This window comes from Muntiacus reevesi, chromosome 1 (genome assembly GCF_963930625.1).
Source record: "Muntiacus reevesi chromosome 1, mMunRee1.1, whole genome shotgun sequence".
NCBI lineage: Eukaryota > Metazoa > Chordata > Mammalia > Artiodactyla > Cervidae > Muntiacus > Muntiacus reevesi.
Window position 1 is genome coordinate 191,135,111 of NC_089249.1, and position 13,826 is coordinate 191,148,936.

At 53.3% G+C, this 13,826-nt stretch overlaps 2 protein-coding genes across 2 annotated transcripts; both read left to right on the forward strand.

Annotated features, from left to right (window-relative positions):
• The first annotated feature begins 6,110 nt into the window (after positions 1-6,110).
• On the forward strand, positions 6,111-10,035 carry KLF1 (KLF transcription factor 1). Its single transcript, XM_065932085.1, has 3 exons — positions 6,111-6,197; positions 6,853-7,693; positions 9,418-10,035. Exons 1-3 carry the CDS (start codon positions 6,111-6,113, stop codon positions 9,591-9,593), a joined length of 1,104 nt encoding a protein of 367 aa, XP_065788157.1. The 3' UTR covers positions 9,594-10,035.
• A 1,091-nt stretch (positions 10,036-11,126) lies between these two features.
• Positions 11,127-13,687, forward strand: DNASE2 (deoxyribonuclease 2, lysosomal). Its single transcript, XM_065932097.1, has 6 exons — positions 11,127-11,490; positions 11,605-11,782; positions 11,874-11,952; positions 12,284-12,448; positions 12,540-12,737; positions 13,149-13,687. The coding sequence occupies exons 1-6, from the start codon at positions 11,396-11,398 to the stop codon at positions 13,553-13,555; spliced, it is 1,122 nt and encodes a 373-aa protein (XP_065788169.1). The 5' UTR covers positions 11,127-11,395; the 3' UTR covers positions 13,556-13,687.
• Positions 13,688-13,826: the final 139 nt, after the last annotated feature.

Sequence of the window (13,826 nt, forward strand, 5' to 3'; positions counted from 1 at the left end):
TGAGCCTATGTGACTATGAGTCTGTATGTGAGTGGAGCTGACTGTTTCTGTGACATTGTGGGCTGTTGACTATGGGCAGTTGTGTGTCTGTCTGTGACTGTGTCTGTATGGCTGAATGTCTTTGTGGTTTCTTGTCTAATTGTAAGCTTACATAATGGTATTCTGTGTAATCACGTGTCTGTGTGGTACTATGTGCATGACTGTTTTGATGGCTTTCTTTCTAAATGTGGCTGTTATCTTCGGGAGAATGTGACTAGATATTTGTGTGTGTGCATGTGGGATTGTCTATATGTATACGTATCACTGTGATTTTGTTTCTGTGTTGTGTTTGTGAGCTTGAGTGTCTGCCTGAGTGAGTGGCTATGCTTACCTAGATCACTTTTATGAGCATACATGTGGTGTGCTTTTGAATCTGGATGCATCGCGCTTGACCATCTCTGTCTGAAAGCCACTCACCTACTATGACCTGTCCATTTTCCAGCTGTGGAAAGTGAGGTCCGGAAAGCAGAATGGTCTTGCTTAAGATCAAAATAGACCAAGTGCAGGGGCTTCCCTGATGGCTCAGTGGTAAAGAGTCCACCTGCCAATGCAGGAGACACAGGTTCCATCTCTGGTCCAGGAAGACCCCACATTCTGCAGAGCAACTAGGCCCCGAACATGCCACAACTATTGAGCTTGTGCTCTAGAGTCCAGGAAACCACAACTATGGAGCATATACACCACAGCTACTGAAGCCAGCACACTCTAGAACCCGTGCTCCTCAACAGGAGAAGCCACCACAATGAGAAGCCTACACACAACAAAGAATAGCCCTACTCACTGCAACTAGAGAAAAGCCCACCCAGCAATGAAGACCCAGCACAGCCAAAATTAAATAAATAAAATTATATTTTTCTTTTAAAAAAATTATATTTTTCTTTTATCTTTTTATTTTCAAAGCATCAGTGAAGAGAAAGGCAGAGGGGGATAGAGAGGAGAAGGAAGTGCTCAGTTGTGTCTGACTCTTTGTGATCCCTTTGGACTGTAGCCCACCAGGCTCCTCTGTTCATGGAATATTCCAGGCAAGAACACTGGAGTGGGTTGCTATTTCCTATTCCATAAAATTATATTTTTAAAAAATGGACCAGGTGCAAAGCAAGGACCAGGCCCGGGGTCCAGTCTTCCTGCTTCCCAGGACAGGCCCTCCCCTGCCCACCCAGGAACACCCCTTCCCACACGTCTGTGTGTAGAATGCTGTGTCTCACACATTTTCTCTGACTATGGTGGGAGTAACTGAGACTGTGTCTGAATCTGATCACTAGCCTGCATATCCCCAAGGGGCTTGGGTGTATCTGGGCCCTTCTGGCCTCTAATATCCATGATTTGAACCTCCTCCCCACTCAGTAGGGAGTCCATCATTACCCTGCAATGTCTGGGATTCTGCATAGCTCTTATTCTTTTGGACACCCCTCCTCCACCTGGAGCCAGTGGCCTTCCTCCTTCTCTCCTGTTCTTTCACTAATGCTCCCTGCCCTGGGGTCATTGTGAGCACTGGAGTTCTCTGAAGCACAGGGGATGTAGAGGGTGATGACAGCACGCACACTAGGAAGCCGAAATCTACACTTAGGCCTTGTCACCCTGGGAAGTCTGTCATCTGTACTGGCTACATGCTCCCAGAGGCCTGGTACTCCCACCCTGGACCCTCACCCTTTTGCCTCACCTTCCAGAGCCAAACATGCCTGTTAGTGCCTTATCCTAAATCAAGGAGATGTCTCCTCGAGAGAGATTGCTTTCCTCTCAGGAAACTGCTCCAGGATTGCTTTCCTCTCCAGGAAAGCACTCTAATTTCAACCATTTTGTTTGAATAAAGTGAAATTCACATAACATAAAACGAATTGTTTTGTTTTTGTTTTTTTTTGCAGCTGCGCCACATAACTTGCAGAATCTTTGTTCCCTGACCAGGCATTGAACCAGGACCACAGCAGTGAAAGTGCCAAGTCCTAAGCACTGGAGCCAGGGAGTCCTCTAAAATGAACCATTTAAAGTGTACAACCCAGGAGAAGGAAATGGCAACCTACTCCAGTATTCTTGCCTGGAAAAGTCCATGGACAGAGGAGCCTGGCGGGCTGCAGTTTGTGGGGTTACATGACTGAGCATGTGTGCACGAGGGTGGAGGGAGATGGGTTGGTAGCAATAAAGTGGTAGAACTAATAAATAAATAAATAAATAAATAACGTGTACAATTCAGACTTCCCTGGTGGCCCAGTGGTTAAGAATCCACCTGTCAATGTAGGGGACAAGGGTTCAATTCCTGGTCTGGGAAGATCCCACACGCCATAGAGCAATTAAACCCGTGAACCACAACTACTGCGCCTGCATGCTTTACAGCCTGTGCCCTGCAACGAGAGAAGCCACTGCAAGGAGAAACCCTCGCACCAAAGGTAGAGAGTAGCCCCCACTTGCTGCAACTAGCCAAAGCCTGAGTGCAGCAAGGAAGACCCAGAGCAGTCAAAAAATAGTGCACAATTCAGTGGCTTTTAGTATGTTCATTGTGTTGTGCAACCACCACCTTTATATAGTTCCAGAACCCTTCCATCACCCCCAAAAGGAGACCTTGTACCCACTAAGCAGTTACTCCCCACTTCCTTCTCCCCCCAGCCCTTGGCAACCACTAATCTGTCTCTATGGATATGCTTACTCTGGATATTTCATATAAGTGGAATTATATAACAGGACCTCTCTTAACTGGCTTCTTTAACATAGGCATGCTTTTGAGGATCATCCATCTTGTAACATATATTAGCACTTCATTACTTTTCTGGCTGAATAATATTCCGTTGCACAGATGGGCCACTTTTTGTTCATCCATCTGCTCATTAATGGACATTTGGGTTGTTTCCACCTTTTGGTGGTTGTAGCTAATGCTACTCTGAACCCTACTGTACAATTATTTGTTCCAGGGCATGAGTGCGTGGGAAGTTGCTTCAGTCATGTCTGACTCTGTGTGACCCTGTGAACTATAACCTGCTAGGCTCCTCTGTCCATGGGATTCTCCAGAATACTGGAGTGGGTTGTCATGGAGTGCTCCAGGGGATCTTCCCAACCCAGGGATCGAACCTACATCTCTTATGTCTCCTACATTGGCAGATGAGTTCTTTGCCAGTAGCACCACCTGGGAAGCCCACTTGTTCCAGTACCTGTTCTCAATTCTTTTAGGTATGTACCTTGGAGTTAAATTTCTGCCTCATATGGTAACTCTCCTGGAGGAGGGCATGGCAACCCACTCAAGTATTCTTGCCTGAAGAATCCCACAAACAGAGGAGCCTGGCGTGCTGCAGTCCATTGGGGTCGTACAGAGTCAGACACAAAACTGAGTGAGTGAGCAGCAGCATGGTAACATGTTGAACTTTTTCAAGACTCATGAAACTGTTTTCTACAGTAGCTGCATCATTTTGCGTTTCCACCAGCAGTGTACAATGGTTCCAGTTTTCCTGCATCCCCACCAATACTTATTTTTCTTTAAAAAAAATAGCCATAGGGACTTCCCTACTGCTCCTGTGACTAAGACTCTGCATTCCCAAGGCAGAGGGCTGGAGTCAGATATTTGGTCGGGGAACGAGATCCCACATGCCATAACTAAAGATCCCACATGCTGCAACTGAAGACCTGGGGTAGCCAAATAAATAAAGAAATACTAATAAATATTAAATAACCATCCTAGTGGGTTTGTCCAGCTGGCTTTTACATTATTTTTTTTGTCCGCCCACCACTCTTGGGATTTGAAAGTCTTTTTATTTATTTATTTGGCTGGTTCCATCTTAGTTGCTACACACAGAATCTTCATTGCATCATGTGGGATTTTTTTGTTGCAGTGCATGGACTCTCTAGTTGTCGCACACAGGCTCAGCAGTTGTGAAACAAGCCTTAGTTGCCCCAAAGCATGTGAGATCCTAGTTCCCCAACCAGGGATCAAACCCATGTCTCCTGCATTGCAAGGCAGCTTCTAAACCACTGGACCACCTTGTTGTACATTATAAATTTTTTTGCCTTTTTTGTGATGCATTTGTGGTGCACAAACTCTGGATGTGTGTCTGTGGGTGTGATATGTCTATGTCTGGGTGAGGTTGTACACCTTTCACCATCAGGGTGTTTGATTCCATGTTAGTGTGGTTGTCTGTGTTTGGGTACGCCCCCTGCATTGGGCATTAGTAATTATGTAATTGTGTGACTAAATAATCATATACTGTATCAAAGACAGGTGACTGTGACTACTTAAGATTGTTGTGGGTGATTGTCTGCACCTGATTTTTTTTAATACTTGTGTTTATTTAGTCTATACTGTGTCTTTGTTGCTGTGCCAGCTTTTCTCTAGATGTAGGGAGCAGGGGCTACTCTCTAGTTGCAGAGCTTGGGCTTCTCATTGCATTAGCATCTCCTGTTGTGGCTCTTGGGCTCTAGAGCACAAGTTCAATAGTTGCGGCGCACGTTAGTTGCTCCACAGCATGTGGGATCTCACCTGTGTCTCCTGCTTTGGCAGGTGGGTTCTTTACCACTGAGTCACCAGGGAAACCCTTGTAGATGTGTTTTACACTTTTGCGTCTGAGGCTTCATCTGTGTTTGATGGGGTTGTGTGGCAGCATCTTCTCTAGTTCTGTGACAGTATATCCGGGGATCTCCGTGGATCTGTTTGGTTGTGGCAAAACCGAGTGTGTGATTGTGTGTGATTTGAATAACTGTGTGTCATTGTCAGCACCTGATCATGAATTCTATGTCTGAGGCAGTGTATGACTATATCGTTGTGTAGCAATGTAGTAGATGGTTGTTTTTGCACCTGGGAATTGTATGTTTGTTCGTGGTCTTTGTGATGCACAGACATACAATTATCAGAGCAGGGACTTATATGGGGTGTGTGACTTAGGGACCAGGAATTTGTGTCATTATACAATTGCATAATGTGTATGTGCGACTATGAACTATATGTCTGTGTCATCACCTGGAATCCCTGGGCACCATGGTGGAGGTCTCTGGTACAGCACCTAGATCTCTCCCCACTGTGTGGTAGAAAGTGAAAGTTGCTCAGTCATGTCCGACTCTTTGCAACCACATGGACTATATAGTCCATGGAATTCTCCAGGCCAGAATACTGGAGTGGGTAGCCTTTCCCTTCTCCAGGGGATCTTCCATACCCAGGGATCAAACCCAGGTCTCCTGCACTGCAGGCAGATTTTTCACCAGCTGAGCCACAAGGGAAGCAGCAATCGGGTCACCTCCCGATCAAGTACTTCCTATGGCCTGATGCAACAGTCCCATCCCACCCAGGCAGTAGGTGGCCTCCTCGTCCCAAGGCCCCATCTAGAGCAGTTGTAGTTGCACCAGCCTCAGCCTCCCCACACCCCCTGCATGTTGCCTGGGGTGGGGGGTGGGGCTGTCCATGGTAGACAGTGACCACTGATTGGCAGGGGCCTCTCCTGCCACCGGGCTCAGACCTGGGGAGCTCATAGCCCAGGAAATTGAAAACCAAGTTAATCCCCAGCCCCCGGCCCTCCCACTCACCGGGGACAGAGCCTTGGCTGTTCTGGGCCCCCACCTGATAGCAGCCTCCAACGTCTGGGGAGTCTGATAATGCTTGGCTTGGCAGGGAGTTCATGCCAAGTCCCGCCATCAGCATGGTGGCTGCTGTTTATGGGGAAGGGGAGAGCTGCAAGGCCCCAGTCAGGGGCAAGGGGGTCCTGAAGCTCCTTCCCAGAATCCCCATTGTGCCTGTCACCTCTTCTCCAGGAAGGTAGCTGAGAACAGGCCCCCAAGTTTCTCCTTCTTTGGGAACACAGTGCCTCACTCTGCCCAACCCCGGAACCCCCATCTCCTGAAGCCCCATCCCCTGAACCCTTAGACCCTGAACATCTGATTGGCTTCGCATACAGGCTCAGGCTTCAGGACTCAGCCCTGAACAGGCCTGGGTGAAGTCTGTTCCCCAGAAACAGTGACCCCCGCCTTCGCCTGTCCCTTATCAGGGGCCGCAGCCAATCAGCTGAGAGCAGAGAGGAGCCCTCCAAGGGGCCATCAGAGCCTCAGAGCCCACGAGGCCGCCAAGGGAGAGGAGGCCTGAGCCCCAGGGTGGGCACCAGCCAGCCATGGCTGCAGCGGAGACCGCCTTGCCCTCCATCAGCACGCTGACCGCCCTGGGCCCCTTCTCGGACACACAAGAAGACATCCTCAAGGTGGGGTCAGGTGGGGGTCTAGGTGGGCCGGCAGGGCTTCTGGGCCCTGGCCACAGAATTGGGGGACTGGGTCTGCATCTTGCCCTGGAATTCACATCTTGCCCTGCTCAGGACCAGGAGTCCTCAGTGCAGGCCAGGGGTCTGAACTTGGTCTAAGGTCTTATTTCTGTCCTGGAAGACTGAGGCTGGGAACAGAACAACACAGGGATCTAGGCTCAGTGAGACACCCCCAGATATGAGGGAAATGACAGCTGTGGCTAGGGGACACCCAGGAATTAATCTTGTTAGGGGACCTGGAAGGGGAGGAAGATTCTTGGGGGAAACTGAGGCAAGGCTGAGCCTCCCCCCGCCTTCCATTCTTGGTTCTGCCAACCCTTCCCCCATGCTTGAGCGTGGCAGGAGACTCTAGATAATATAAGCCTTATCTCCTGTCTCCAGCCTGACCCGATAGACCGTCTCTGGAGCTGGGGGGGCTGAGGGGGGAGACGGGCAAGTGTGAGGGAGTGGGACAGACTGACATGACAGACAAGCAAACAAGACCCCTTTACTGAGCCTCTGGCCAGCCTGCCCCCATCAGGGCATCCGGCCCCCACCGTCTATGAGCAGGATACCTTGGTGTCCACTGAAGCTCCATGTTACTGGCTCCTTCCCCCAGTGGTGGCGCTCTGAAGACGTGCAGGACTTGGGCCCGGGCCCCCCCGACCATACTGGGCCACCCCTCCACGTGAGGCCTGAGCTGGAGGACGCGCCTGGGGAGGACGAAGATGATGACAGGGACGCAGCTACCCCCTGGGACCTGGATCTCCTCCTCACCAACTTCCCGTGCCCAGAGCCCGGCGGCGCGCCTCAGACCTGCGCGCCTCAGGCTTGCGCTCTGGCGCCCGGCGAGGGCTCCGGAGCGCAATTTCCACCGCCGCCCGAGACTCTGGGCGCGTATGCGGGCGGCCCGGGGCTGGTGGCTGGGCTCTTGGGCCCTGAGGAGCACCTGGGCTGGGCGCGCCCGGCCCCACGAACCCCGGCTCCCGATACCTTCGTGGGCCCATCCCTGATCCCGACCCCCGAGCCCAAAGCGCTGCCGTTGCAGCCGTTGTACCCGGGACCGGGCGCGGGTTCCTCCGGCAGCTACTTCCCGAGGACCGGGCTTTCAGTGCCTGCAGCGCCGGGCGCCCCCTACGGGCTGCTGTCCGGGTACCCCGCGCTGTACCCGATGCCGCAGTACCAAGGGCATTTCCAGCTTTTCCGCGGGCTCCAGGCGCCGGCACCCGGTCCCGCCTCGCCCCACTCCTTCCTGAGTTGTCTAGGGCCCGGGACGACGGGTGCAGGACTCGGGGGGACCACAGGAGACCCAGGAGTGACCGCGGAGGCAGCGCCATCCAAGCGCAGCCGGCGATCGTGGGCACGCAAGAGGCAGGCTGCGCACACGTGCACGCACCCGGGGTGCGGCAAGAGCTACACCAAGAGCTCGCACCTGAAGGCGCACCTACGCACGCACACAGGTGAGGGGGCGGGCCTTGGTGCAGGGGCGGGGCTGGGCGGGGCCTTGGGAGCTGGGAGCTGTCGAGGAGCTGGAAACTGGAGCAAGGGGAGGGGCTAAAGCAAAGTCTCGGAGCAAAGGGCTACGCCGAGGGAGCTGGGGTGCTTGGAACATCTGGAGCCGGCCGAAGAGCAGAGGGGAAGGCGGGTGGGGACAAAGAGAGAACCCGGAAAACATTTCAGGGAACCAACGGCAAAGACCTGGACCAAGGAAGTGCCGAAAAGCAGAGAACCCGGCAAGCTGTGTAGGGGCGGGGCTAGAGGAGGGACCGCGGGAGAGAAAGCCGGAATACCAAGGGCGGGGCCAAAGACGTAGGGTTCAGGTTTGGGGCAAGTGGGAGTAAGGGGTTCAGGGGCCGCCGGGCTCAGATGTGTCCGACTCATTGCCACCCCATGGACTGTACTCTGGGGTGGGGGGTCTCCTGGATCCAGGGATCTAACTCGCCTTTCCTGCGTCTCCTGCATCGGCAGGCGGATTCTTTACCACTGCGCCACCTGGGGCTCGGTTGGTAAAGAATCTGCCTGCAATGCAGAAGACCCGGGTTGGATCCGCGGCTCGGGAAGATCCCCTGGAGAAGGAAATGGCAACCCACTCCAATACTCCTGCCTGGAGGATTCCATGGACAGAGGAGCTGGGCAAGCTACAGTCCAGGGGACCGCAAAGACAAAAAGCGTGCGACTAACTCACATTTCACCTGGGGAGCCATTCAGGGGCCATAGCCAGGAATATAAAGAGGGAGTGGCTTAGCCAGACTGTAGGGGGCGTGCTGGAGCTCAGGAGGGTTAGTTTGAGGGGCCCAGATGCAGAGGCAGTTCCTGGAGTTTGAAGATAAATAGCTGGAAACAGAGGAGGGTGGGCACAAGAGGAAAAGCCGGGGACCCAAGGAGCCAAAGACGGGCGGGGACATGGAATAGAGGGCCAGGAGGAGGAGGAAGGAGGCCTGTGCCTAGGGGGATGGGCCACGTGTACAGACCTGTCCAGGACGGTAGGCAGGAGGGGCCAAGTCGAGCAGAGGGAAAAAGTAATCACCCGGGACAGGGCATGGAACACCAAATGGATTTCGGGGCTCAAGGATCAAGGCCAACAACAGGATTGAACAGCAGCTGGAGGGTCCCCTGGTACAGTAAAGAGCCTGGAACACAGGGAGCAGTGCCAAAGGACAAAAACTGGGAGGGCATTAGTACGCGGGGGCAGGACGTGAGGACACAGGAAGCAGGGCCAGCCGCATAGACAGCGCGACTTGTGCCCCGGAAATGAAAAGGCGCCTGGCGCCAGCAGGTACAGAAGAGGCACAGAAGGTCGCAGATGTCGGTTCTGGGTGTAGATTCAGGCCGTCCCCGAGAGTGAAAGCCTGCTTAAATTTCACGATCTTGGCGCCTCACCAGCCTCACCCTAGACGCTAGTGGTAAAGAACCCCCCTGCCAATGCAGGAGACATGAGAGACTCGGGTTTAATCCCTGGATGAGGAAGATCCCCTGGAGGAGGTCATGGCAACCCACTCCAGTATTCTTGCCTGGAGTATCCCATGGACAGAGGAACCTGGCGGGCTACAGTCCATGGGGTCTCAAAGAGTCCGACACAACTGAAGGGACTTAGCATGACCGCAGTCCCGGTCTAGGCTAGGAGGGAAGCCCCTGGGACCAAGTGTGGTGGACAGTGGCGTTCAAGGCTTCCTCATCTCCACAGGGGAGAAGCCATACGCCTGCACGTGGGACGGCTGTGGCTGGCGGTTCGCGCGCTCCGACGAGCTGACCCGTCACTACCGAAAACACACAGGACAGCGCCCCTTCCGCTGCCAGCTCTGTTCACGTGCTTTTTCGCGCTCCGATCATCTGGCCTTGCACATGAAGCGTCATCTTTGAGCCCTGCCTCTGGCACTTGGACCTTCCTGGGAACTGGGGTTGGAACAAGAGTGGATGCACGCAGGGTGGTTTTCCCTTGGATGAATCCTCATCTGGACTTTAGGCCCCACAGATGTAGCAAAAGATCAAGGACTGGCCCATAGACGCACCCGGGAGAGCCTCCAACATAAGTTCCCACAGGTCCTCGGCCACAGACGGCCACGATCATGTAGACCCAGCAAGACACACCTCCAAATAAACGGACTCAAATGGATACTCAGATACTTCCGACAAAGAGACAGACTCTCAGAGAGCTGGACCATCAAACCAGCTCACAGGTGACCCTAGACAGTGAGCGGGTGAGGCATCCCAGAGACCCTGATTCTAGAAGAACGCTTCACACTATGACACCTGAAACTCCACATAGAGGCTGGCATTGCTGTGAATGGTTATGGGTCCTGTAAAAATGCCCCTCCCAGATAAAACTTATGTTGGCCTGAATTTGTGGATTTTGGCTGTGGTAGTTGGGAAGAAGCCGTAACCCCAGAGCTGATATTGGGGGGCCATACACACGACTTAGCGATTGAACAACACACATTTACACATTTATCTCCTAAAACCGGGCAACCTTCCTTGGGCACTGACTGCCTTGCAGCCCCCCCTTCCCCCACCCCAAGGTCAGGCTACATTGTCCTTGCTTCCTGCCTTGCAGCCCAGGGACATTCACAGGGACTTTCTTTTCTACTTAAGAATCTTCTTCCTCCACTAAGAATCCTAAGGGAACTCCCTGGTGGTCCAGTGGTTAGGACTATGTGCTTCCACTGCAGGGGGCACGGATTCGATCTCTGGGGAACTAAGATCCCATATGCCCTGTGGAGTGGCCAAAATAAATAATTTTTTAAAAAGGAATCTTCAGCTCGGTCCCAGAGCCCCAGTAAACTTCACCTTACCATGATCCAAAGTGACCCCTTGGCTAGCTCGTGTACGGTGGCGGAGTGGGGGTGGGGAGACATGCAAAATGAAAATGGGGAAGACCAACAGCACAAGCTCTCTTTAAAGGAGCAAAAGTCACACGAAGTGGACCTCAGGCTGTAAGGCAGGAAAGGATAAAGTCCAAAATTGCCTATGACCGATAAACCGGGGAAGGAGCACCGTTAAGTAAGAGTGTTCATTGGGATTAGCCGGTAATGGGGCTTCCCTGGTCGCTCAGATGGTAAAGAATTTGCCTGCAATGCGGGAAACCTGGGTTCAATCCTTGGGTTCGATCCCTGGAGCAGGACATGGCAACCCACTCCAGTATTCTTGCCTGGAGAATCCCCATGGACGGAGGAGCCTGGCAGACTACAGTCCACCGGGTCTCAAAGAATCGGACACGACTGAGCGACTAAGCAAGCACACACACAGCGTGAATTGAAAGAGACGGAGGCAGGGCCCAGCAGAAGGATGTGAGCTGTGGTTGGCCAGGAGCAGAGTCGGAGGCGGACGCTGGAAACACGCTGGGGAGGGCGTGTCTGAGCCGAGCCAGAGGGTGGAGCCTATCAGGGACTAGTCGGCCGGAAGCAGGAGGAGGGCCCAGGCTAGCCGGATCGGGGGCGGACTTAGATAGGTGCGACGGCCGGAAAGAAAGTCCAGCCCCTGGGAGGATCCTTGACTGCTTTTAAAATCTCTGCTTCTCACCTCGCGGGCGGGGTCTCTATCCTCTTGATGTCTGGGGTTGGGTTCCCAGGCAGATTTGGAGAAGTGAAAGTCGCTAGGGGCGGGCCTGTCCCAGCTCGTGACCCCGCGCCTCGCCCTCTTGACACAGATTTCTAGAGCCCAGCTCTATGGCCATGCTGAGCTCGCTGCTATTGACCGCGCTGCTCTGGGTCCCTGCAGGAACCCTGACCTGCTACGGGGACTCGGGGCAGCCTGTGGACTGGTGAGTGCGCGGGCGCCCACTATTCCCCAGAGCCGCACTGGGGCTTGCTGCACCCCTAGGAGAAAACAGGTTCCTTCCCTTCTTCCTCCATTCTGTCCGTGCCCCAACCTATAGGTTCGTCGTTTACAAGCTGCCAGCCCACACAGGGTCGGGAGATGCGACGCAGAACGGCCTACGGTACAGGTACTTTGACGAAGACTCAGGGGACTGGCGCGACGGCGTGGGGCTCATCAACAGCACCACCGGGGCCGTGGGCCGCAGCCTGCTGCCGCTGTACCGAAACAACAGCCAGGTGACGACTCCTCCGGCCGAACCTGGGGTGGGACTCTAGGGTGGGCTTGACCTGAGGGAACCTTCACGTTGCCCCTGTCCATCTTCCCCAGCTCGCTTTTGTGCTCTACAATGACCAACCGCCTAAATCCAGCGAGTCTAAGGACTCTTCCAGTCGTGGGCACACGAAGGGTGAGGCCACATTGGGGGCTGGGGGAGGGTTCTGGTTTCCCTATGCGTCTTCTTCAGTTCATTCCTGACCTGCCTGGGGCTGAGGGTGAGCTGCTCTGCCAGGCCCTGGATATCTGTTTGCCTATCTTAAATCAGCGTGGTCTTTCCTCTGAACTAAAAGAACTGATGGCTGTGGAAACTGAGTTTGGCAGTGGTCCTGACATTCATTGCCCACTGCCCGCTGGTCCTGCAGTCCGGGCCCCCTACAGACAGAGTGTTCCTGGTTGCACATGTGCTTGTTGCGATGTCTCAAGCAGTCTCCTCCCCCCATCAATTCCAATTTCTGGTTCAGGTGTGCTGCTCCTGGACCAAGAAGGGGGCTTCTGGTTGATCCACAGCGTTCCGAACTTCCCTCCACCTGCCTCCTCTGCTGCGTACAGCTGGCCGCTTGGTGCCCAAAAATATGGGCAGACCCTGATCTGTGTATCTTTTCCACTCACCCAGTTCCTGGATATCAGTGAGTGAAGACAGGGAGGCAGGGTGAGTCCCTGATTCCCAGATTGGAATCTTAGAACAGTCCCTCATTTTCTTCTCCCCGTGCCCTCCAGGCAGACAGCTGACCTATACCTACCCGCTGGTGTATGACCACAGGCTGGAAGGGGACTTCGCCCAGAAATTCCCCTACCTGGAGGAGGTAGTCAAGGGCCATCACGTTCGCCAGGGACCGTGGAACAGCAGTGTAACACTCACATCAAAGAAAGGAGCCACATTCCAGAGCTTTGCCAAATTTGGAAACTTTGGAGACGGTGAGGCCTGAGGTTGATGTTTGGAGAACTCTTTCTCTGCAGAGGGACTGTCTGGTGTGTCCATGACTATGGGCAGGTCATGGGTAGGGATTGGGACACATCTGAGTCATAATCACATGCGAGGTAAACAACCAACATACCTGTGTTCAAGTATTGGTTTCTGGCTGTGTGATACATTAATCAGGGTCTCAACTTAGTTGTCTGAAAAATGGGAATAGTAATGGTATCTACTTGAAAGGGCTGCTGTGTGCAAAGTGATAGCATTTCATAAGGGCTATTACTCTTAATGTTATAATCCTCCAGATGGCCAGGAATTGACAACTGAGGAAACAACTCAGAGAGGGGAAGTGGCCTCGGGAATCCCTAGCATTGATCCTGACCCTGTCTATGCCCTCTTTCCATCTTCTGCAGACCTGTACTCTGGCTGGCTGGCGGAAGCCCTTGGTAATACCCTGCAGGTTCAATTCTGGCAAAGATCTTCCGGTATCCTGCCCTCCAACTGCTCTGGGGCCCAGTATGTATTTGATGTGACTCAGACAGCCTTCCCTGGGCCAGCTGGGCCAGCCTTCAATGCCACAGAAGACCACTCCAAGTGGTGTGTAACCCCAAAAGGGCCTTGGGCCTGTGTGGGTGACATGAATCGGAACCAAAGAGAGGAGCACCGGGGTGGGGGCACTCTGTGTGCCCAGATGCTCTGGAAGGCCTTCAAGCCTCTGGTGAAAGCCTGGGAGCCCTGTAAAAAGAAGAGCAGGGTCTTCTCTCTCGGAAGCCCAGCAGGACATATAAGAGCTAAGGTTCAGGGGCCAATGTGGACTTGAGTTTGAATCTATTTTGTCCCTTCCTATTTGTTTGGCCTTAATCATGTGCCTTAATCTGTGACTCAGTCTACTCATCTGTACAATGGTAATCATAACACCTTACTCAGAATTAATTGTTGAGAAATTGGTAAATGAGACTGTTCATCTTTCTTCAGCTGGGCAATGGGACTCTGAACAGCATTGCAGCTTGCTCAGGGTCTGGGGCAGCTGGCACATAGGTGAGACACAGAATAGGACCCCAAGTAAGGGTCCACCCAAGACCTAACTCCCC